This window comes from Crotalus tigris, unplaced genomic scaffold (genome assembly GCF_016545835.1).
Source record: "Crotalus tigris isolate CLP2741 ecotype Arizona unplaced genomic scaffold, ASM1654583v1 scf7180000017937.1871474, whole genome shotgun sequence".
Lineage (NCBI taxonomy): Eukaryota > Metazoa > Chordata > Lepidosauria > Squamata > Viperidae > Crotalus > Crotalus tigris.
This window is the reverse complement of record NW_024096729.1, coordinates 157519-182555: the sequence shown is the minus strand read 5'-3', so window position 1 is coordinate 182555 and position 25037 is coordinate 157519. Positions and strand designations below refer to the sequence as shown.

The following is a 25037-nucleotide window of genomic DNA, read 5'->3' as shown; positions in this document are numbered from 1 at the left end:
GGTATTCTTTCTAGAGTCTCAACATCTTTTTTACATCATGGTGACCAAAATTGGATGCAGTATTCCAAGTGTGGCCTTACCAAGGCATTGTAAAGTGGTATTAATACTTCACATGATCTTGATTCTATCCCTCTGTTAATGCAGCCCAGCTCTGTGTTGGCTTTTTTGGCAGCTGCAGCACACTGCTGGCTCATATTTAAGTGATTGTCCACTAGGACTCCGAGGTCTCTCTCACAGTTACTACTATTGAGCAAGGTACCACCTATACTATATCTGTGCATTAGATTCCCACAACACACTAAAGATCTTAATGCCCAAGTTCCTTTGAGCCCAGTCTGACAAACTGTGCGAATCTAACCACAGTGTGAGCACCCACAGAACCTTTGGCAATTTTCTATGCTTTGGGCTCCTTACAACTTTAAACTCTCAAAATCTGTGCTGAATGGACAGGCAAGTTTCTACCTATAGGTGAATTATGTGGCGAAAACACAGGATAATTTATGCTCTGATCTGGATATTTGCATAGGAAGTATCCATTTGGTACATTTATATAAGCATATTGCTCAAATGAAATTCTTCTGCAATTATGTACAGCAGAACAAAATGAAAGCAAGGGGAATAAGAGAACATGCACATCTAATTCACACTAGGATAGTATGAAGGGGAAAAGGTACTTCAGAACACACATGGGAGAGTACCTGTATAGCAGGCATTGGCAATTCCTTAAGCCAAGGGTATCTTTTCCTGGAAATATGCTGCAGCTTGCAAAGGGTAGCTGCATGATCTTAAGAAAAGGCACAGCTGCCTTAAGAACTTGCAGACAGTTGTTTGGTGTGCGCCGCTATGATCTCCAACATAGCTTTCTCCTTTCGTATCTGAAGGACTGCATAACCTTGCTTCTCACATTACAACACTGGCGTCGGTTCTGGCGGTTATAGGATGCAGCAATATTAGGTGAGTGTATTTCATTTGGGCCAAGTATTTTCTGCAGGATCCAATCTGGGTGGATCACTGGGACCAGAGATTTAGTTTTCTGAGCTTTTGGACTTGTGCTGGAGCCCATCCTCAGGGAACTTCTCTCTACTAGAATATGTATTTTTTTTTTTTTTTTTTTAGGAAAGTAGAGGTAGTCCTCAACTTACAACCCCAACCGAGCCCAAAATTTCTATTGCTAAGTGAAACATTTATTTTAAGTAAGCTTTGCTCCATTTTACAGCTTTTCTTGCCACAATTGTTAAGTGAATCACTGCAGTTGATAAATTAGTAACACGGTTGTTAAGTGAATCTGGCTTCCCCCATTGACTTTGCTTGTCCAGAAGGTCACAAAAGGGGATCACATGACCCCCCCCCGGGACACTGCAACAGTTGTAAATATGAGTCAGTTGACAAAAGCATCTGAATTTTGATCATGTGATCAGGGGGATGCCGCAACGGTCGTAAGTGTGAAAAACGGTCATAAGTCACTTTTTTTCAGTGCCGTTGTAACTTTGAACAGTCACTAAATGAACTGTTGTAAGTTGAGGACTACCTGTATTTAAATAAAGTATTTTCTATCTTGGTGCCCAGTTCTGTTCTTATTCTCAACCAAAAATTTAGGAGTGCTTAAATAGTTTACGTTCAAAAATCGGTTCTGTTGGAAAAGCTTATTCCTATAAAATTGCAACATTGAATACTCATGAGTGAATATCTGAGGCTTGGCGGATGAAGTAGGGAGTGAGGAAGTTACTTAGTTCTGCAAGCTGATACGAGTGAAAAGGGCCAATATAATTCAAACGCACATAAAGATAAAACACAAATCTCCTCCAGTGTGTGTGGGTCCTTGGAGATCTCTGAACTTGGCTGTTTTCTTGCAGATGCTTCATTATCCAAACCAGGTAACATCATCAGTGCTAACAATCTATTAGCTACTACTAGCACTACTAGTAGTACTACTACTGCACTACTAGCACTGATGCTATCACCTAGTTTGGGTAATGAAATGTCTGCCAGAAAACAACCAAGCTCAGAGAGCACCAGGAAAACCCCCCCCCCATTTCAACCCTTAGCTACAAATATTCTCCTTTATTGTCTCCTCCAGTAAGGTCTCCACCAACAGAAGAGTATGCCTGCTGCTGCTTTGTGGGATCCGCTTCTCTGGTCTTGTCCCCCTTTTTAATAGAGATAGTAAGTCCTTGGAACCTTTCTAGACATACTCTGTGATTAGCTAACGAATACAAAGCTGAGTTATTCTAAACATATAGAGGGTAGATAGATTGCCATTTCTGGATCTGGCTGCTGTCAGACCTCCTGTTCTCACACATTCCTGATCCTTTGCGATATTTTGAAAAGGGCTAACTCTTGGACTTAATTCTAGCCACGGAAATGGAAGCTTTGTAGAAAATGTCTGGAAACTGCCCATTTCAAGGAGTCTCTTAGATGAGGAAAAGATTACAAAGTTTGTGACTGTGTTGTGTGTTTCTTGCTTGATCTCTTGGGAGCCTGTTATTTCCTTCAACATTAAAAGCAATGAAGTGCTCCCAAATGAAAGAAAACATCACAAAGTTATCAGCCTGCAGTTAAGAGGATCCACCCCCTGCTGCCTCAGCGAGATTAAGGGACAGTTTAGTGCAATCCTCCCCAGGCAGCCAGCCCATTTCATAAGCCCTCTTGTGTTCTGAACACAAAAACACTGTCCTGCTTTTAACAATTTACTTTAATGACCAGAGTCCATGTTAAGACACAATCACTTAAAACTCATTCAAGTTCTTTAGTATTGATTCTGGCATTATGTATCTTATTTATTAAGACAACAAAACTCGTCCCTTGATCCCTAAGGAGAGCTTCTCCCCCCCTCCTTCTCCCAGGAATCTTCTTGCCAAAACTTCACACTCTTTGTGATTCCTTGTCAGCACTCTCAAAGCCATCCAAGATCAGGGTTTTATCTTATTATTTTATCTTCAAGTATTCTACCCTCGTATGCTAACTAAAAAATTCTCTCCTGTTTCTCTTGAATATGCTTTTAGAACTATATCCCCCACCCCGACATAATTTCTATTCTTTTGAGGATAGACTACTACCTTCAAATCCTTCCCTAGTTCATTTTTAATACCCCCCCCCCATCTGATCCGTTTTATAATAAAACTGAGTAATGTCAGTTTTAAGTTGAGTCCTGGAGTCTTCTGGACTTCATGTTCATGATTCTGCCCCATGTTTGGTTTTTCAAGACCAGCCAAGGTCTAGACAGAATATCCAGCATAAAATTACTCAATGTAAGAGAAGTTTATCTTATATATGGAATGCCTTCTTTCAATGGAGTGCTGCATCTGAAATTTAAACACTCCCTTACCATATGGACAGGCAAGAAAATGAATCATTGAACAAAGCAGCCCAAAGTTCTCACTTGAGGCACAAATGATGAGGCCCAAATTATTCTACTTCTGATACGTTATGTGAAGAAGCAGCTTTCTGGAGAAAGGTCTGTTACTGGGAAAGTTTGAAGGAAAAAGAAGAGGTGACCTGCCACAAGGTGAGGAAATTTAGTTTCATTGGTGATGAGTGCAATGTTGGAAGTCTTGAAGGATCAGATCTGGGACAGAGCAGGGATAGATGTTCATGAAGAAATGTTATTTATCTGGTGGCTGAGAACTGACACTGATGTACTGGCCTATAATCAGTCAATTTGATGAACTAATTCAGAAATAAATAGGACAGGATTTCTAAAATGCTTCCAGAATTTTTTAAAACCTTGATGCCCTGCCAAAATGTTGATGCTTACTCTTTTGATCTTCCATCCTTCGATGACAATAGACTCTTAGAAATCTGTAGAACACCAGAATGGAGGAGGATACTTTCTGAAAGTACTGTTTTTCCTGGTATAAGTGAAAGGGTTTCCACTAGGGATAGACAGTTGCCTCTGCTAACAGTAGGTTTCATGAAATAACTACTGATAAATGCTTCAGTGGATATTGTGGGAACCTGCTACTTCTGCTTTCTGTCCAAATTCTTCACTTGCTTAAGAAACATTTCTAGTTCTTCAGCAATTTGATTTTTTTCCAGCTCCAAGTATAGCTTTCTATTGTGCATAGGAAGGAAGACAGATAAGCAAACTCCTATGATTGATATACTAAAGGGGTTGGGGGATACAGAACCAATCCAGATACCAAGATTTATGGATAGGAAGCCACCTGACTAAGGTTAGACTGGGACGTTCAAAACATCTCCGAAGAAGGCACTGGCTAATCACGTCTGTATTATTTGCCAAGAAAATTATTTGGGTGTCTCAATGAAATCATCTGGAATTGAGATCTCTGATATTGCAACTATGGGGAACAGACTGTAGGCTAACTATGTCACTTAATTATATGACAAGGCATTTCATATGCCATGTGTACTTTTCATCCCTGATTGCACTGCATATGCTAAAAGATCTGGTTCCTGGGATTAAGCTCTGGTGATGTTGACTCAGTTTGACGCCCCCTGTTGTTCTCTGTTCTTTTAAAAAATAAATAAGCCCAAAAGTGTCCATGAAAGCCAAGTACCATGAGCAGTGGCCACCCAGAGCTTCCTGAGTACAGCAGGTAATGATGAACCCAGCTGTTTGCAGCACATTCCTTAGAGATATTCAGCTGCCCTTCTTTCTTCCACGTGATGCAGAGCAAATAACAGAGCAGGAGGGGCGGGTATGTAGCGGTCTCAGCTCCTGCTGGAGAAGGCAGTGCTTCTTCCTCTAGCCACATCTGAGATCAGCTGGAGAAGGGCACCTGAGCCGAAAGAAGTATTGAAACAGATGTGTCAAAGCTTCCCCTTGGTGCTACAGAAAACAGCCTATGTACCGTTAAAAACAATGTTGGGAAACGAAGCTGGGCCCAGTGGGATTTCATCCTGTGCCTGACTTAACTCCCTCCTCCTCCTTCCTCTCTGTACTTCAGTTTCTGTCAACAATTCTGCCATTCTCTCAAATGGCTAGAAGAGCAACATACTGTTCAGTTTTAGTGAGGTTCGCTTTTAAAGAACTGAACCCTGGCAGGGGAGATGTCTGGAAGCCTTTTCTATGTAGCTATAGTACACCATCTTTGTGTAACATCACCACATGTTATTTGGGCTGTTGGCCATTTTCAGGTTGTTGTTTTTTTAAAAAAAAAAATACTTGTGTTTTATCTGGGATGCTGGGAGTGGGAATTTGAAATTCTGGATGGGTTTCCAGAACTAGTTTAGAAGATCGTTTGACAGTGAGTTACTGGCGGCTATGAAGACTTGAGAGGGAGGAGTTAAGAGTTCATTCCACCCTTCCTCCACTCTTAGGACTTCATACTTGGTTTTCCCATGCCTAGTTTTTCCTGTCAATAATCTTGAAAAGTTGATGAGTTATCTAAATTACCCAGTGATTTTAATTCTCCCAAATGAATTCAACATTCAAACTGGATTCAGTCCCAGCCTCACTGGATTAGGAACGATGGCAGGATAATTGATTCCCAAACTCACTTTGAGCTGAGTTCATGTTTTAAGGAAGAATCAGATCAACTGGAAAAGATTCTGAGAGGCATCAAGCATAATTAGGAGAATCATTCATTGAGACTCTAGAAAAAGTACAGAGAAGAGCAACAAAGATGATTAGGGGACTGGAAGCTAAAACATATAAGGAACGGTTGCTGGAATTGGGTATGTCTAGTTTAATGAAGAGAAGGACAAGGGTTGACTTGATAGCAGTGTTCCAATATCTCAGGGGTTGCCACAAAGAAGAGGGAGTCAAACTATTCTTCAGAGCACCTGAGGGCATGACAAGAAGCAATGGAGGGAAACTAATCAAGGAGAGAAGCAACCTAGACAACTGAGAGAGCTTCACTTTTCAGATTCTAGTTAAGTTTTAAATTGTCGTTAGTTGTCTTGAGTGCATGCCAGAACAAAAACTTGAGATATAAATCCAATCCCATCAGATCAGATAAAATCAATCAATATAACTGAATATTAGAGTTAGAAGGAACTACTTGGGCTCCTGCATTCAACCCCATACTTGGTGTAAGAATAAAAACAAAAATATTAGAGACATATGAATCTCCAACCTCCATTCAAACACCTTCAAAAAAGGGCAATTTTCCAGGTTACTGGTTCCTTCACCCTTCTAGAGACATTGAAAAAATTGAGACAGCTTCAGAAAATAAACTCTTTGTGTTTGTGTGTGAACCCTATGAAATTGCCCAGATCAGGAAATAGATTCCACAAGAAGAGTACAACTATATTTTATTGATATATAGGCTATAGTAACAGAATCTTACTAATCTGACTTGGGGAGAGCTAGTCTGAGTCTCTCTCTAAGACCTTCCTTTTGCTTTGTACTCAGAACATATTTATGCATGTGTTGTTATCTTAATAGTTACTCCAAGGCCATCTCCATGGTTCCTACAGTGTGTGATATGTATGTGTAGATATGATGGCATCCTTCAAATACAAAGGGATGTAAACTGAAGAAGGTCAAGATCTTATTCTATCATCCCTCAGGACAAGATGTTGAACAATGGATTGAAGTCATAGGGGAAAAAAACATTCAGTCTCAATAGCAGGAGACCTTCTTAACTAAAACAGCAGTTCATCAGTGGAATTGGTGAATGAAGAAGCTGATAGGATTTGCTGGGAGAGGTTAGACTACCTAAAATGCTTTATGTTGGATCCTGCCATGGAGCTAAAGGTTGGACTCAAAGACTTCAATGGTCTAAATCAGGGGTAGGCAACCTCGGCTCTTTTATAATCCTGGACATCAACTCCCAGAATTCCTGAGTCAGCTGACTCAGGAATTCTGGGAGTTGAAGTCCACGAGTCATAAAAGAGCCGAGGTTGCCTACCCCTGGTCTAAACCAAGTCTATGATTTTTCATGAGGAAAGCAGGACTGTACAACCAATTTTTTGTGGGGGCAGGGGGGGAGAGCTCCACATGTTTATTGAATGTAGCACAAGCCACAAGGAAAGGAATGTTGCCAAGACAAAAGCTACATTGGTTATTATTTCATTACAATGTAAATGTGATTAAAACTGCATTAATGAAGTACAGTGGACATGATTGCTTCCCACATATTTAATTCTGTTATTTTAAATAATAATATTCAGCAGCAAGTTTGAGAAGAGCTATAACCAAAATTCTTCTGGCTCTGGAAACAGAGGCCTGATTCCTCTGTTGCTGACAACCTCATTGGCACCATATTTGTATAGGAGAACTTTGCAGCCTTGGCCTCTCTCCTGAATATTTAGGCCAATTAACCCTGGAGAAGGCCAAATCAATAGTAAAAGAGAGAAACAAGAGCATTGATTGCCAAAATGATATCACCAGTGCCCCTGAATTCTATCACTAAATGTTAGAAAGTCATAAGCTCTCTAATGAGGGGTATTTATACAATTTAACCCTAAACATTTATAGATGGGCCTTTTTTAGAGCCCACTTTGATGCCCACCCATCAACTCTACTGACGGGAAGATTTCATGGGACTCTTTATTTGCAAAGACTTTGCCTTTGTGGATGCAGGCAAATAGAAACACTCAATCATGAACTCACATGGTGCCCTTTCTATGATGCCCAAATACAAGGGCCATACAGATAAATTTTATGTTTATTATTTTTTTGGGTATGCCTACCCCACACTCACATATCAGGTGGCCAAATATCTTCAACAAGTTATACAGCAGCACAAAACGTTTAATTAGATGTGTTGGTTTATTGCCCTGAATTCTTGTGTGAAACTCTTACTCTTTTTTACTGTAACTTTTTTATTATAAAAGCTGGTCAAAGATCGCAATAAAGAAAAAAGGACTGGGATTTTACAGGAAACTTTCCTCTGTCTGACACCATTTTATCTGCAGAATAATTCTTCTGAAATGCCCTTCAAGATTTGAGCAGTTTTATATGGAGCAGAAGAAGAGCAATGTAGATACGTTGATCAAGAAGATAATGTTTCCACGCTGGGTATTGTTCAAGAAACCACATATTATATTCTCTATGGTTACTCTGAAAGACACTACCTAAGGCTATTGCTTAGGTAGGAAATTGTGTTTGAGTAGGAATCAAAGATAATTTTGGCACTGGAGCCACAGAAGTGACAATCTGGCAGCATTTAAAATTCAATCTTTTTCCTGCTGATCTCTACAAGCACTCAGAGGAAGATATTTTTATAGCCTGACCCATTCAGAAGATCCTAAGTGAATTACAACAGACTAAAAATAGTACTAAACAACATGCAAATCTCCTTCAAGATGGACACTTCTTGCTAGCAAGTAATGTTAAAAATGTAATGGACTGGGGTTATTCTGGCTGCTGAGGGAGAGGGGTCTGTAATCCTCCAGCACTGGAGAACAATGAAGTGTGGGGCCACAACAGAAAAACAATAGTGACAGCACTTAGACTTATATACTGCTTCACAGTGCTTCTTAAGGAGGAAGATACTTACCAGATGGGCAGGTTTAATCCACTGAGGTGCCTGATGTAGTGTGGTAGGTAATTTGCAGGAGTGAATGTTGGTGCATGTATTTGTGAGAACAGCTGTGGCAGGGAGAAGGTTCAACAAAAGAGTCATTTATGGGTGAATGTGGAACACTCAAAATATTTACAAGATAGTCAGGTTCAAAGTTTATCTGCTTTACTGAAAGCAGCAAGATTTAATCTGGTGTGACTAACTTGTTCTGTTGAGGGGAAGAGCTCAGATCTTTCAACTTTATCGCATCTATTAACAGCCGTGAGCCATATCCTATGACACCATCTCACTCAATGGGGTAAATAAATGGCATAGCTTTCATTATTCAATCTGCAGCAATACCCTTGTCAAGGAATCCTTTTCTGAAATGGGACTTTGGAGAGTCATAGCCACCCAATACACAAAATCCTGAAATATATACACCATTTCTCCAGTAGGGACCTATTTCTTTATTTAATTAAATTTATAGGCCACCCAACTGCATTGCGACTCTGGGAAATTTACAGTATCTTCATAGCATTGTCCTGTCTTCATTACTATTATTTTGACACAGTGATGATTGGGTGACTCTAGAAAATGCTATAAATTGTTAATGAGGTGATAGAGCAAGATTACAAAAAGCTTCCTACAGAATAACAGAGTTGGAAGGGACCTTGCAGATCTTCAAGTCCAACTCCCTGCTCATGCAGGAAACCTACATCATTTCAGGCAAATGGTTGTCCAATCTCTTCTTGAAGACCTCCAGTGTTGGAGAACCCACAACTTCTGGAGGCAAGTCATTCCATTGATCAATTGTTCTCATTGTCAGGAAATTTTTCTTTAGTTCTAGGTTGGTTCTACATTTATTGCTAATTAGTCACAGTAGTCCTTTGGGCTGAAATCACTCTGTTTTGTAACAACACTGCTAAAACAAAGGGGAATAAAGGATTCACAGAAGGATGGAAGGAGGCTAACAAGGCGAGGAAACACTGTAAAAACACTGTACATGAAAAGAAGAAATCCTGTTATTTCCCAGATATGCTGGACCCACAAGACCTATACTTTTACCATGTTGCTTGAACTTGATGGGAGTTGAAATTCAGAATGCTGGGTAGGTTTCTGACTTTAACAATAGCACCTATACAGTGCTTCAGTGCTTTACAGTCCACTCTAAGTGGTTTACAGAGCCAGCATATTGGCCCCCAACAATCTGGGTCCTCATTTTACCAACCTCGGAAGGATGGAAGATTGAGTCAACCTTGAGCCGGTCAGGTTTGAACTGCTGGCAGTTGGCAGATTTAGCCTGCAATACTCCATTCTAACCACTGCCCCACCACAGCTTTAACTCTAAACTAGCACTGGAGATGATGTTCCATTATTTTATTTTAAATACCAGAAGTTAAATAATATACTTTTTAAAAAGAAAATGAAAATGCATTCAAAGAATTTAAGATACTAAGCACCTGTTATTCATATCAGCTTTTTGTATTCATTGCTTACAGCACAGGAAAGTGTCCAGCAGATTTAATTCTTACTGAACAGTTGGGTAGAATTTGCATACATATTTCCTTCTTATATCTTTTATAATGGCTAGAAACTTGGTTTACATTAAAAATTACGCTAACTGAAAAGAGTAGAGGCTTAAAAAGTTCCAGGTAAAATAGCAACATTATCCAGTTCCTGCCTTAGTGATCAGATTCAGCAGCTAATGGAAAACCAGGAAAAGGTATAAACATCTTTTCTTTTTTATTTTATTTTTAGAGCTTTATCTGTTTTGGAATAGACAAAATCCAAGGAAGATAAATTAGGAAGGTTATATTGAGACATGATCGTCGGTTTTGTCTGTGACATTCACTTTTTTCCTACTCTCTTACTGCATGAATTAATGTCACCACAGCTATTATTAACTTTTGGCACTTAGATGGTTTGCTATAGATTTTAAAAGTCCTATTTAATGGGATGCAGAAAGAATGAGTTTCATTAGGTGGTTTGGGAATTACCTTCAACCCCTCCCCATTCTCCCACCAAAACTGCCCTTTGAAATTTTCAGTTTTTGCTATAGTTGGTCAATATGTTTATAACCATTGGGAACTGGGTTTATTACACCGCCTTGCCCTTTTGCTCCCAAGAGATCGCATGGCCCTGAAATATGATTTTCCCTTGCTATTTCAGCCTGGTGGAAAGGGCTGCCAGTTATTTTGCAACAGTTGAGTGTCTTCCTTCTGAAAGGATAATGCCCTGCCTGCTACTAATATCCTGAATCCAATTTCTTGGGGGTTATAAATAAATGGTCTCCATTTTATCTGACTTTATCTGATAAAATGACTAAGAATTAAGCATCATAAAAGGCTGATGCTGCATTCTGGCTATCTGATTTTTATTTCCTTTTTTTTTTTTTTTTTTTGCTGATTTGTCCCCTTTTACTTCTTTCCATACACAGGATGGGTCATGGTGGAAAAAACAGTAAACAATCACACTCTTACCAGATAAAATCTATTCATTTGTCCTTGGCTAAAGAACGGGAAAATATCCTCTACACAGATTATCACCAATGATAAAACTTCCTTTTTTTAAGTAGAGTCCCCCAAAAGTAGTGCTTATATATTTTTTAAATAGATTTACCCAACCCACCAGAGTGGAGAGGCAGGATATGTTAGAGTTGCAGGTCTCTTAAAGCAGAGGTCCCCAACCTTTTGGGCACCAGGGACCGGTTCCATGGAGAAAGGTTTTTCTATGGACTGGAGAGTGTGTGGTTTTGCATGCTGCCTGATCCCATGGATGGGGCTTTACTTGTTTGTGCAGACCAGTTGCTGGCATGCTGCGGCTCAGTACCGGTCTACAGACCGGGGGTTGGGGACCACTGTCTTAAAAGACCAAGAAAGAAGGCCCTTCCCTATGTAACATCATCCCTGCAGAGATAAGATTGACCCCTACCTTGATCCTCTTTTGAAAGATCTTGGAGACATTGGTTTGCCAGTGGACCTGGGGCCTCTAGGGCCATGGTGGCAAACCTATGGCACACATGCCACAGGTGGCACACAAAGCCCTCTCTGTGGGCACGCGCACTGTCACCCCAGTCCTAGGCCTCCAGCTGGGTTTTATAAAACCTTTTTGCTTTAAACCTCCACAGCCGTGTGCAAAAAAAAAAAAAAAGGTTCAATCAATCAATCAATTTCAACTTCTCACGGGAAAAAAAAGATCTCGCAAAGTTGGAATTGATTGAACTTTTTAGTCCCACCCAGTCTGCTGTTACCACCGAAGCCATGCCCACCCAATGGGCCACACCCACCCAATGGACCATGCCCACCCGGCACCCAACAATACATAAGTGGGTTTTGGGTTGCAGTTTGGGCACTCAGTCTCTGAAAGGTTCGCCATCACTGCTCTAGGGTGATAGAGACTGGTCTATTTGATGGTTGTCGCCAGAGGGGAGGAGGTTCCTGGGTTTTATATTGGGGGTTTTACTTCTGTAAGCTGCCCAGAGTTATCATGAGTCAAGCAGCCATGTAAATTTTCTTAATAAATAAATGCCATTAAATACACTGATGATCATCTCTCATCTGGTTTCTGACTCAGAAAGTATCCTGTTCATTGTGAGAGGACAGGGTTATGTAATCTAATGTGATCCAGGTATGCTGGGATTCCCACAATTCAGATTCTGGGAATCACCGTCCACAAGCACCTGGCAGTTCTTTGCTGAAGAAAGGCAGAGGAAATGTAATCGTTTATTCTGTGAGATGTTTAATTCTCTTATGAAAGTGTTTAAGCCAACAATGCTTCTGAGATACGTTTCAAGACCATCATGACTCAGCAGTTCTGTTTCTGCCTGGAAGACCATTTCCAAGAAGTGGGGCTAGAAGACTAAAGCGAGGCCCCGTAAAAATGTGTGCTGTTCTAAAAGGGGCTCATCCTTAAGCCTAATGCCCTCAATATATCAGCACACTGATTTCTTTTCATCCAATTCAGATACCTCCATTCTGGAATCAGATGAGAAAGCTTAGCCTGGATGGAGGCACAAAGAGCAGATGATTTGTCTAACCTGGAAAGTAGCATTTAGTCTCTTGCACACTCACTGAAAGTTCAGGAGTGTTAGATCCAACCAAGCACATTTTTATGCAGGGTTTTTGCTTTAGCTCAGATGCCTGGAAACTGCCAATAATAAAGATCAAATAACTTGGAGACCACCTGCTCCAAACAGAATCGACCAACCAAACTATGCTATCCAAAAATTTTTAGTAGGACTTCCCATCTATTGGGAAATTCAGCTGATGAGAACTTGGAAATCAGCACTCTCTGTGAGAACCTTCTCTCTCTCTTTTTTTTTTTTACAAAATTTTATTTATAATACAATTAAAAAACATTGGATGTAACGTGACATTCCAGTATATACAATCTTATCAAGTTGTTCCACATTTTACAATCGATTCTTCATCTATAATTATACATCTAAGTTTTTTATACAGTACTTATTCTAAAATAACATATATTTCTATCTTAACACTAATCTTTAATCCCAACCGTCCTCCTTGAATCCCTTCAGCAGTAAAATTTATCCCAGGTTTCAAAATAAATTGATCCATATTTGTCTTTCAATACCATTGTGAGCCTGTCCATTTCCGCACATGCTACTTTACAAGAAGCTTGTAAATACTTATTTACAAGCTATTTCAAAGAGCTTTCAAGGAACAATAATATCAAGTAGGTTTGAATGTCTTTCCTACAAATCAGAAATGAGTCTAGATTTAGGGAGTGTAGTGACAATGGTTTTGTATGGTTACATTATTATGTGCCATCTTGTTGTTTATCTAGTTTTGTAAATTGCCTAAAGTCAATTCAAGGTAGGACAATAAAAAGAGAGTATAAAGTACAAAGAAGAAAAACAGGAAAAAAATGAAACAAAAAGGAAAAGAATAAGATAAAGAAAAATATATATATATAAAGCAGTGACTTCCATTCTTCATCACAACTTGTATAAATAAATTCTGTAGCTCTTCACACTCTCTTTAAAGTTACAGACAACAATAGCAATAGCACTTAGACTTAAATACCGCTTCATAGTACTTTTAGTGATTTTCAGAGTCAGCATATTTCATATTGCCCCCCAACAATCTGGGTCCTTATTTTACCAGGATGGAAGGCTGAGTCAACCTTGAGCCAGCCAGGACCGAACTCCAGTGGAATGCAGACTTAGCCTGCAATTCTGCATTCTAACCACTGTGCCGCCCTGGTTCATATACAAGTCACAGGCCTGGATAAGGATATCTATTCATCCCATCACCCAGGGGTGGGCAATTAATTTTACCAAGGAGTCACATGACAAACTGGGACTGTTGTGGAGGGCTGCCACTGTTGCCCTGCCCCTGACACCAACCCTGTACTGGTGTCACCCCCTCTAAGGATGCCAGCCCACCTTCTCCACCAATCCCCTGCCCCTGATGCTGCCAACACCCAAGCACTGATACCACCAATGTTGTGGCCCCAAGCCGGATGGCCTGTGAGCCAGATGTTGCCCATGGGCTGTAAAATGCCCAGGTCTGTCATAACCTATTTCTTGTTGATAAAGAAATACATAAGATATCAATTTTTCAATCCTGGTGTTAGGAAAAGTCCATAAAGGGTTGCCGGAATTTATAAAATCATGTCTTATTTTAACTTTGATCAAATAAACCAACTTTATATTTCTTCCTTTTATTTCTGAAAAAAATCTTAATCTTTATTCAAATATTATCATGGGTTATGTTCTTTCTTCAATTCTTCTTTGTTCCATCCCATAAATTTTTTTTGATGGAGGCTTTTAACAAGACTCCTTTGTAAATCCAATAAAAAGACATTATTAAGGTCATCATCCTTTCCCCTTTAAGTTTTAAAACTTGACTCAATTTCCTTTGTTCATCCAATAAAAAATCCTTATCACTTGCATTTCCATTTTGAATGACTTCTGTCATGTATTCCACACTTTTTAAAAATCCAATATTTTTGATTCTAATATTTCTGCATCAAGCAAATTTTTTTTCACATTTGTCATTCCTTCATTAACTTCTATCTAATCTATCCATGGAAACAGAACTTGTTACTGATATTGATTATGTAGGTTACTAATTTCTGGCCCCATTTTTTAATATTTCAAATATTATAATGTGTTGTGCCCTTTTGTAAATTCCAATACTGATCAAAACCAAAAGTAGGTTTACACTTTTCTTTTTACCTGCTATCTATAGTCCCTGCTAGTGTCCAATTTAAGTGATGAAGTCTATAATTTGTGTTGTGACTTAGACTAGACAAAATTTACTTTGGCTACCAGGAAAAGCTGTTTATTTTATATAGTTAATTCCAAAATTTTATATTAAAAGTGTCAGTGTTTCAAATTTGTTTGGAACCTTAACTTGTTTATAATTTTCTTAGTTTAAAATCTTATTTAGCTTTTTGCCATTTTTTTTTCAAATTCTTTAAGTTCCTAAACTTATAGTTAATTTTTCCTTTGTTCAGAAATAAGATAGACTTATTAGATGGCTTTTCAAGCTTGTTGTTCTTGAAGTTCTCTAATAGTTTAAAATAGATAAATAAACAATTTCCAAAAGTGATGAGAAATTAGGGTTAGCAAACTTTGTGTCTTTTAAAAGACTCTGTCATGTTCGTGATTTTGACAAATCTCTTCATCACCCAGGGCTCAAACCTGGGGAAACCATATCCTGCAGTTTCCTTACAAGCCTTCTGGAATATATGTGGGTGGTTTTCTGTTCTCTCCTTATCTGAAAAGGTTCTGAAGAACTGGTTAACTCACTGCTTCTTCAGTTTTTGCCATGGTCATTGTAGCTTGACATGCTCCCCCTGAAAGTCTGGTAGAACGCTAATCTCAATTCCAGAAACATTTGGGTTCAATTCCTGAAATCTCTTAATAAAAAGTGTCAAGAAAAAAGAAGGGAAGGATCCCTAGCTGAATTGCTTGAAGCTGATGACAATCAAAACAAACAATGCATTTGTTTATTCTAAGGAATCCATCAAAGTTGATTCAGCATCACTTTTTCCAATTTTTCAAAATATTGCTGACTTTCTGTAACACCTTAATACTGTATATACCCAGGTTGCAGACAAGTTCAATATCACTTGGAAGGAACTTCTACAAAGCCACAATATTGAAGTTATGGTAGTTCAGCTGGCTCAGTGACAAGCAATGACAACTAAAACACTATGTACTTTATCTGCTTAAAAGCAAGACCACCTGTGCTATTCCATATAAAGAGGCAAATTGAGAAAGCTAGTTCAATTCCAGGAAATAAAAGGCAAAAAAGCAAAATCCAGCATACCCTGTGAAATGTGGCTAGCAGATCAATAACAATCACAGACAGAATGGGAGGCTCTGCTTGTGCTTTGGGTAATTGGTGGGGTGGGGGTGGGGGATCATGAAATTTATAACCCTATTTCTCCCTCTAATTATAGCCACATTACATTTTCCATTCATTGCTTGGAATACTGTATTCAGTTTTGGTCACCATGATGTAAAAAAGATGTTGAGACTCTAGTAGGAAGAGTGCAGAGAAGAGCAACAAAGATGATCAGAGGACTAGAGACTAAAACATATAAAGAGCAGGTGCTGCAATTGGGTATGTCTAACTTAATCAAAAGAAGTCTACGGGTGACATGATAGCAGTGTTCCAATATCTTAGAGGTTACCACAAAGAAGAGGGAGTCAACCTATTCTCCAAAGCACCTGAGGGCAGGCCAAGAAGCAATGGATGGAAACTAATCAAGGAGAGAAGCAACCTAGAACTAAGAAGACATTTCCTGATAGTTAGAACAATTAATCAGTGAAACAACTTGCCTCCAGAAGTTGTGAATGCTCCAACACTGGAAGTTTTTAAAGAAGAGATTGGACAACCATCTGTCTGAAATGATATAGGGTTTCCTGCCTAAGCAGGGGGTTGGACTAGAAGACCTCCAAAGTCCCTTCCAACTCCTATTCTGTTCTGTTCTATTCTATTCTATTCTATTCTATTCTATTCTATTCTATTCTATTCTATTCTATTCTATTCTATTCTATTGAGTTTGCAACCTTAAAGTAGACAGTCTCTCTCTCCCCCCTCCCCCTCCGTCCCTAGACTCCAATTATGTTCAAACCTGTGCATTATTCTTGGCCAGGTTAATACTTGTCTCTCCTCACCCCACAGTTAATTCTGAAGATCGTGCCTCTTGCCTACATCTAATATAAAACTTGTCTCATTGGAGGCCCAAAGTTTCTCAATACTGTATAATCAATTCACATATTTGCAGTTATGAATCACCAAGCTCCAAGTAACCAAAATGTTTAAGGATGTCTAAACCAATTCTTCATTTTCATCACTATCCTTGATGTCATCCAAAGCTAAACCAGTCCACCTTAGCCAGATCATCACACCTCTGGAAAGGTATGTCTTTTAATTCCCCCCCCCCAGATCTTCAATCAGCAACTGCAAGCTGGGGGGCCAGTAAGGAATCATGGTGACCCAGAAGACCAAGATGTTCATTCAGGGGAAAAAAAAAAGGTAACCTGGGGAGGAGGTAAGCTTTGGCAAAGTGGTAGAATCATTTGAACCTGGGTTTGGCCAAGTCAGATGTCCAAGCCCAGGACTGTCTATACTAGAGAGAAGGCCATCCAGATTTTCTTGAAATACAACTCCCAACATCCAACTCTTTTAACTGTACTTGAATGTAAGGATAAAATTTAGAATTTTCTGTTCTCTGATTAAAGAAGCAATGCCTCTTTGCCAGGGCAGTCTTGATTTCTTCAGGTAGAAGAATGGCATCTAAAGCAGGCTTAGGACTTTGATTTCTCGTAGGTCTACCTGTAGATGAAAGCACTGAGGAGATTTTAGTCTCTTCTGTTCTAAAGATCAGCTTTTATTAGCTTCTCTCAAAAACTCTCCTCAGGGATACTTCCCAGAAAAAAACAGTCTCTGAGCTAACCCTTGTTGACAGTGACTGCTTGTGCAGGAAAGCTGGTGAAGTGAAAAGATGGAGAAACCTGCCACAGCTGACTCTCCATCGTCAGTTCTTATGCAGGAAAACCAAAGCTGCAGGCTATATGCCAGAAGAAGGTAGTGACAAATAATTTCCATAGACTTATGAAGAAAATGGCATGGACGTATTTATGAGGTTATAAAAAGTCAAGCTCAACTCAAAGGAGACTTTAACTCCTTTTTTTTAAAGCTTAGAAGACAGAACGAATATACCAGCAACAGCATTAGTCCTGTTCCAAATGCAGGCTCAAGCTATCCTGAGCAATTTGGTTTTGCTGCCTTCCTCCAACAAGTGCTGTTGCTTAAAGGTCCAAAACAGATTGCAATTCCTAAAGATGACCTAATCCATACAGGTCACGGTTGCTCAGAGAAGGCACATGCCAAGCATAGGATAGCAAGTTCTATCCACTGAAGTGGATCAATGAGCTAAAAGAAAAAGAAAAATGAGTTGAAAAAAAAATAACTTTACTCTTTGTCCCAAGAGCTGGAGGGCAGGGCAGGAGAACAGGGACGGCTGCAGATTATAGAGGTGTTAATTCAATACCACTGGAGGGAGTCAAGGTTATTTTTTTTCCCAACTATTCCCATATGGCTTCCTGTGTATCCATTTTGAAGCTAAGTACACGTAACAGAATCAAGCTCATTAGAACCTAATAATGAAATTAAACAAATCTAAAACAATCAATATGTAGCATAATGAAAAGAGAGTGAAAAGGGGATTAAGGAAGAAGACTACTCTGTTCCCTTTTAAAGAGCTTCCAACAGGAGACAAGACTATCAGTAAATCAGAAAAAAAGGCAGCCTGGATTTATAAGCAGCAGCTTCATCTGCAGGGGAAGCTCCTCACAGCAGGGACATGGGCACAGATCATTTTCTCTCTTTCCAGAGGATGGTACTATGGAAAGTAGTAGAGGAGGAGGAGGAGTAGAGGGAAAGCAAGAGGTCAAATGAATTTGAAAAAAACAATGACAGTTCTGGGCCAGAAACAGTGGGAGCTCAGAATTCTGAATACTTGCAATAACTGTAGAAGAGGGGAATTTGGCTACAATCACAGAACATGTAAGCTCCGATTGAATTCTTCTGATCGAATGTAAGCAGCCTGCTGCATTTGACAGCCCCAACCCTTTAACATGTCACAGTCTCCCTTCCTCCTGCAACCTAGAAGAAACTCATCTGACTAGCTATTCCCTGCTTACAGTGTTGGCAAAGCATCCTACGGTAATATATCAAGGCAAGATTGTCTCTCCAAAGTGAGCTCCAATTTCCCACAGTATACCTGTACCGACATACAGGCGTCCCAAGCAATCTGTGATTCTAGTCCATTTTGCCCAGCTTTGTCTTTAACCAGGTCACAAGCCTAGCACTGAACTTTGGTTAATCTTAAGGAGTTGAGTGGTTGAGTTAGTTAACTGATTATTGCGTGAATCCAGAGAATGAGTTAACTTGTCACGTTGCCTTCTTGGGCCTTTGGGTGAGTGTAAGGAAAGGGAGCATCAGAATAGGAGACAATGGTTAACCCAGATAAAACGCCAGGGAAGACTGCAGTTGGAGAAAGACCTCTACAAAAAGGTCCCATCACCGGCAGAGCTTAAGCCGGACTCTCAATCATTGATCCTAACCAAGATGGCAATGTCACCTCCAATGTTTTCTAAGCTAATAGTTGGGGAACACGACGAGAGGCTATTGTAGCAGATTCTGCTAAGCGGGTCTTTCTGGGGGAAACTAGCAGATTTGGAGACAATTCACGTGCTAAAACCAAAACTGAGGTTCTTGAAATCCACCAGAGATCACACACGCTAGGAATGCAGATACTTTAAATCTGGTGATAAAATAGTTCTGAGGAATGGGGAGATGGTGTTCCGCATGTTCCCGGCATCTGTCCTTAGCACGCTTCCTTAACAATGTATCTCATTGAAATATGTAGGAAAATGCGTGCTTAGGGGGGACCAGGCGTTACACGACTACTTCAGAATGATGCCCCGAGATTACAAAGCCTATCTAGAAAAAGATATCCGAGTCCAGATTAATCATTCGGGCTGAGGTTTACTTTCCATTCAACTTGCCATTGGGGCAAAGGGAGGATATATTCTCCCCCCCCCCACACCCCAAAAAAGTAGGCGCTCCCGACGTTCCTACCAACCTGCTCTGCTGCCTCTGGGTCGAGATGAGGCTCCAGCAATGGGACCGTAAATTGGATCTTACGGGGACTGTTTGGTTCCATGCCGGCTCCGTCGTCCCGGGAATCGATGGCGCTCACACAGCCGCGCTCGATAATAATCTACCTTTGCTCGCTCTTCCCTTCGCCCGTCCGGTCTGCGGGCTTTCCCACCCAGGGCGCTCGCACCCTCCCTCCTTCCCCGCGAACGGCTCTGCGATTGGCTGCTCAGGATGTCCGCCTCTCCCCTCCCTGCGAGATAAGTGCGCGCGCGCGCGCGCTCGGCCCCTGAGGGAGCCGGGCTGTAGAGCGGGGCTGAGCTATGCTCGCACAAAGACGACGAGCGCCGAGAGAAAGCCGCGGACGCGCAGAGCTCCAGCCTCCAAGTCTTCACACCTGCTTTGCTTCTTGACCTATTTACCTAAGAGTAAGCCTCACTGCAATCAGAGAGACTTACTCTGAGTCGCCGCATACCGGGTGGCTTTGCAATTGTAAATGAAGTGTTCTGAGCTTCCATGTGCTTTGGGTTTTTTTTTTTTTAACGCAATCTCAGTTACTTAGCAGGATCTGCCTCCTGATAAGACAAAATCTCCCAAGCCTGCTTCTGCTGATTCGTCCCTGAGCCACACTCTCTAAGGAAACGCGAGATTCCTCCGCGCTATCGGTCCAAACCTTCCCTTGTTCCACCCCTGATTAAGCAAAACACGGACTTGACCGTACGCTTAATCGCTCCCCCCCCCCACCACGTACACTTTCATTGCAATATAGCAAGTTGGCACATTTGACTAGCTAAGTGAAGCAGTGAGAAGGCTGGCAAAAGACAACGTGAGACATCTTGAGAGCAGCAATACCGTGAATGGGGCAATAGCGGAGAACAGACGGAAGGAGCCGCGTCGATCTGGATACCCCACCCCCACCCCTTTCTCTGCTAATGCTTAGGATCGCAGTGAGACTTTCAGGCAAAAGTGCTGTTTAACTGAGGCAACTGCTGATGCAGGGTATAGAGTTGTAAATGTGTGAATATGGTTGTGTCTTTATGGTTTAGATTCAACGTAAATTAGAGAGGAATCTCTAGAGTAGGTGGCATACAAAGGTACCTATGTCTGAATAAATACTAGAGAAGGAAGAAGGAAGGCATTGGAAATATCTTTCACAATCTGACATTTAACAATTATATTCCCACCATCCTATAATGGTAGTGTTCTCTGGGAATAATGGAAGTTAATAGCTTAATGTGGGTTCCAAATTGTATTAGAACTCCCCAAATCCAGAAGTAACATATTAGAAAAGGACTAGAGGTTGAGGAAGGTTACCCATAATTAATATTCTTGAACACACCAGAAAAACATGCTAAGGGCAAAAAAACAGCTTGATTGAAACTGAAATAAGAACCAGGATAAAACAATGTTTTTAGACAAGCATACAAACCTCATTTTTATTACACTTTATATATGCATCAGGTCTATTGAAAGGTTCTGTATTGGAGATCTACAAACTCTGCTTACATTGAATGCTGCAGTGAAGAGAACATATTAGAACAACACACCTGCAGGAAGTAGTGTGTTGGGCTTTAATTTTCCAGGGAAACACAGGGAAGTTGCAGTCTGTGCAATTTTTACTAGTATTATTAAAAAACATGATGTTGCAGCCATCAAGTGACAGGTACACATATATCAACAGTATGATGGTTCAGAGAATGTGGTTTGGAATTTGTTTCTGATCTCTTGTCTGCCAGCCACCAAGGCTGCCAAAACAATATTTCAGCAGGTGTACCGTGTAGGCTTCAAAAAGTAGTTTCATGAGGGCATGGGGTCAGCCCTTAAAAGTTTATGCCTTTAAGCCCTATCGTAAATATGAAAGGCAATACAGTGGCAATAATGTCAATAAACTTATCAATGTCCTTTTTGAAACAACAGGCTTTTTTCTTCAGACAGGGAAGGATTGAAGTTAAGACAGGATGAGAATAGTTCTGTTATGGCACTATTTATTTGCATGCTGTTAAAGCTAAACAAGTCCGGGATAGTCAAGGAAGCTTCTCTGATAAAAGAAATAATATCAAATCACTAAACAAAAACTGAATTTACTTCTGATCAGTTGCCTAGGTCACTACAGATATTGGGAAGGCATACAAATTGATAAATAAAGGCAAATTGGGAAAATGTATAGGACTGAGCATTAATAACTAGAAAAGGAAAAGAAAAAATTCTCAAATTTAACTTCTGCTAATTTCATGGACACAAGTATCCCATTTTCTTGGTGAATAATAAGAACCTAGTTTATTACTGGCTTGTTTGTGGCTGTTTTTGATATTTTCTAGCACAGTTTACATCTCTGAAATTTTCTGGTGGTATTCTGTCCATGAATTGATGAAGCCTGACCCTTCTTAGCTTTTTGAGATAAACCTGACTTTCTTATCTGGTAAAATAATTCTGGCTGGCTTTAATAGATTATCGAAAGGAATAGCAAAACTAAGTCTGTAGATTCATAGGATGACGTGGGTGGTTAAATGACTCCCTTCCCCTAATTTTTACACAGAGAATGCAAGGTGGGCTCAGAGATACACAGTCACCAAGGATCACTGTTTCTTTTTAAAGGCTCTCATTTGGGTTTGAAAGGGGATCATATTTGCTGGGATGAAAGGCACAGATTGGTGGTGACTCATTTCTTACAGTTTGTTTTCACACATTCAAATGAGCCAATTTATGTGCTGATAGCTGTTATTGACAGTTATTTAAAGATGTGTGTATTCCACCTTCTAATCTCTCTAGATTCAATCCCCATCCATCCCTACACACACAAAAATAAACACTGCAGTGTGAAACCAAAGTAGGGTTTGGGGCCCGCACAAAACAACCTGTATTTTATGGATGCATGAACTGAGTATGCATGTTCATTTTCCAGGAAAAACCGTTGATCACAACAGTAAGTTAAATTTGACTGATTTGGGGATTTTGCCTGGAGGGAAAAAAACACACACATGCAGTACTAGTTGTAATAATATTTTCTCTATGGAACAGCTTCTAAAAACAAAATTCTCAAATCAAAAACATAAGCAGTTGCAAAATGAGGGAAAAGAAAAGAAAAAATGGAGGAATGCAGAGCAGTAATTGTGTTATTACAAAATAATTGTACTTATTTCCACTTGAAAGAAAAATATATTTACTCCTAACTGGATGTACTTAGGGTTTATAGTAAGGTAAAAATTGGGAACCTTTGCCCTCACCATGACTAATGGCAAGAGATGCTAGCAATTATAATTCAGCAACATTTGGAGAGCTTCCATATGATTACTGTATCTTTTATTACTAAACAGGTTCAAATTTGCCCTTATTCAACACATTCATGTGATTTTCTTGATGACAGAAAACCATATCCCAAATTAAATTAATTACCACCATTCCTAAAAAGATACTTTAGATGGGCATTCCAGCACAGAAGGATAGGAGCAGTTTCAGATACAAAATCAATTGAACAAAGCAGAAATCAAACACTGCAGTTTCTTTGGGCTTACTGTTTAATAGCTCTATGTAGATTTACTTTCTCATCAAAACCTTATAGGGTGAGGTCACACAGGCTTTCAAATTAAAGAATATTTGAACAAGATGACAACTTGTTCTGTTTTCTTTTTATTTTTTAAACTCTTACTGTTTGAACACATTCGTCACTATGACTGTACAGTACAACACATGGTCACTAAATTACACTAAATACGTATTACATTTTAAGAGTTTTAAAAAATGAACACCTAAAGTTGCAACAATGGGAAAAGAATTACTGTATATGTATTACACATCAAAATTTTGCAATTTGTAAAACACACACACAATTTCATCGCATACAGTAATGATGTTGGCAATGGGTGGGTGACCTGGAGCAAGGTCCTCAAGCTGCTACAAAAGTGATGTGGCTTTAATGTTACAGGAGAATAAATTGATTTTCTAAACGTGAAATTGAAAAGCAAAAGAAATCGTCTATGTGATGGTTTACATGGAATAAGTGAAAAAAAAACAATGTGTAGAAATAGCTTGGTGGATGATGAATTCTGTGGAAAAGCAGCAAAACATCTTTTATTTGTATGTTTTCTTAGCACTGGAAGATACATGTAAAATGAATATATTACCCTTAATCAAGATTATGCCATTTTTTTAAAGGAAAGAGTTGCCAAGGTAGTTCATAAATGTTAAATTATACATTTAAATGATCTGTGTATTTTGACTTCTTTTGACTTATATTTTTCTTATGACTGGTGGAGGCTGGCCATAAGCGAGTTGTAATCATGGGTGCTGAAAAGTAGCTGCTAATCATTTATTCACATTTCTGAGATTTTAATTAAACATCACTGATTTGTATGTGCCAAGACTGAGCACTTGCTTTAGGAAGGAAAGTACAAAAGCTGAACCCTGTGCTCAGTGCCATTTTTTGTTTTGTTGTTCGACAAAATTGCGGTGTTATGTGCATGTGCTTGTCCATGTTATACTGCTTTTCAGTGCAGATCCTTTTCTTTATTCTCAGAAACTCTGGCCAAAAGCCAGTTTGCTCCAGTGGCTGAGGCACCAGGCTAGAAAGCAAGAGAACATGAGTTCAAGTTCAATTTTAGCCATGAAAGTCAGCTGGGTCGCTTTGGGCCAGTCACTCTCTCTCAGTCCAACTCACCTCACAGGTGAATGGTTGTGGTGAAAATGGGATACGTTCGCCACTTGAGTTATTTGGAAAAATAATAAAGGAGAGATAGAAAATAAATAAAAAGGGAAGAGGTTTGGAATGCTGGGATAAGTAGTTTGGTAACCTCTAGATCAGGGGTAGGCAACCTTGGCTTTTATGACTCGTGGACTTCAACTCCCAGAATTCCTGAGCCAGCCATGCTGAGGGGAAAGGGAGAGGTTTCCAAGCTGAGCCATGCTGGTTCAGGAATTCTGGGAGTTGAAGTCCACGAGTCATAAAAGAGCCAAGGTTACCTACCCCTGCTCTAGATTATAAAATCCAATGTGAATTTTGGATCTTGTACAGCAAGAATGCTGTACAAAATCCAAAATTCAAGATAGATTTTATAATCCAGGTTAAGATTATAAATCTGACTTCACTTGGCATACTAGGTGTCATTTTAATTTACCATACCTTTGAAAGAATATTGTGGAGGTAAAGGGGGAGAAGGGAAAGTAAAACTAAACGATCAAGAGCAACATTCTAATGAAAAACAAAATATTACAGTGTTTGGAGCTTTTTAGGTCAGAAAAATATATTGGGGGGGGGGTGAGTGGATAGGAAAAGTGTATAAAATTAAGCATGCTGTGAAATAAAGTAGAAAGTAAGAGAGCATATTACCCTATTTTGTAATACAATCATTTATTTGTATCCCTCCCTGATACAGCTGACAAAGTGAAGAGCCTGTGGCCTAGAGGTAAATACAGCTGCCTAACATGCACACAGCCCAGGCTCGAATCTCAGAAGGGTAAGTGTGGCTGAAGAGAGTTAAGAAAC

General features: G+C 39.7%; 1 protein-coding gene across 4 annotated transcripts in view; it reads right to left on the bottom strand.

Moving 5' to 3' along the window:
- The window catches only part of PPP1R1A (protein phosphatase 1 regulatory inhibitor subunit 1A), an 81146-nt gene extending 61100 nt beyond the window's left edge, over positions 1-20046 (bottom strand). The window contains exons 1-3 of one of the 4 annotated variants that reach the window (XM_039344730.1): positions 19545-19692; positions 5461-5555; positions 4518-4739 (exon numbers count right to left, since the gene is read on the bottom strand). In XM_039344730.1, the coding sequence (XP_039200664.1) occupies positions 4518-4715 (198 nt within the window). In that variant the 5' untranslated portion in view covers positions 4716-4739; positions 5461-5555; positions 19545-19692. Of the gene's footprint in view, positions 1-4517; positions 4740-5460; positions 5556-19544 lie in introns of all 4 variants that reach the window. The other 3 variants (XM_039344731.1, XM_039344729.1, XM_039344732.1) reach the window with 3 other exon arrangements.
- Positions 20047-25037: the final 4991 nt, after the last annotated feature.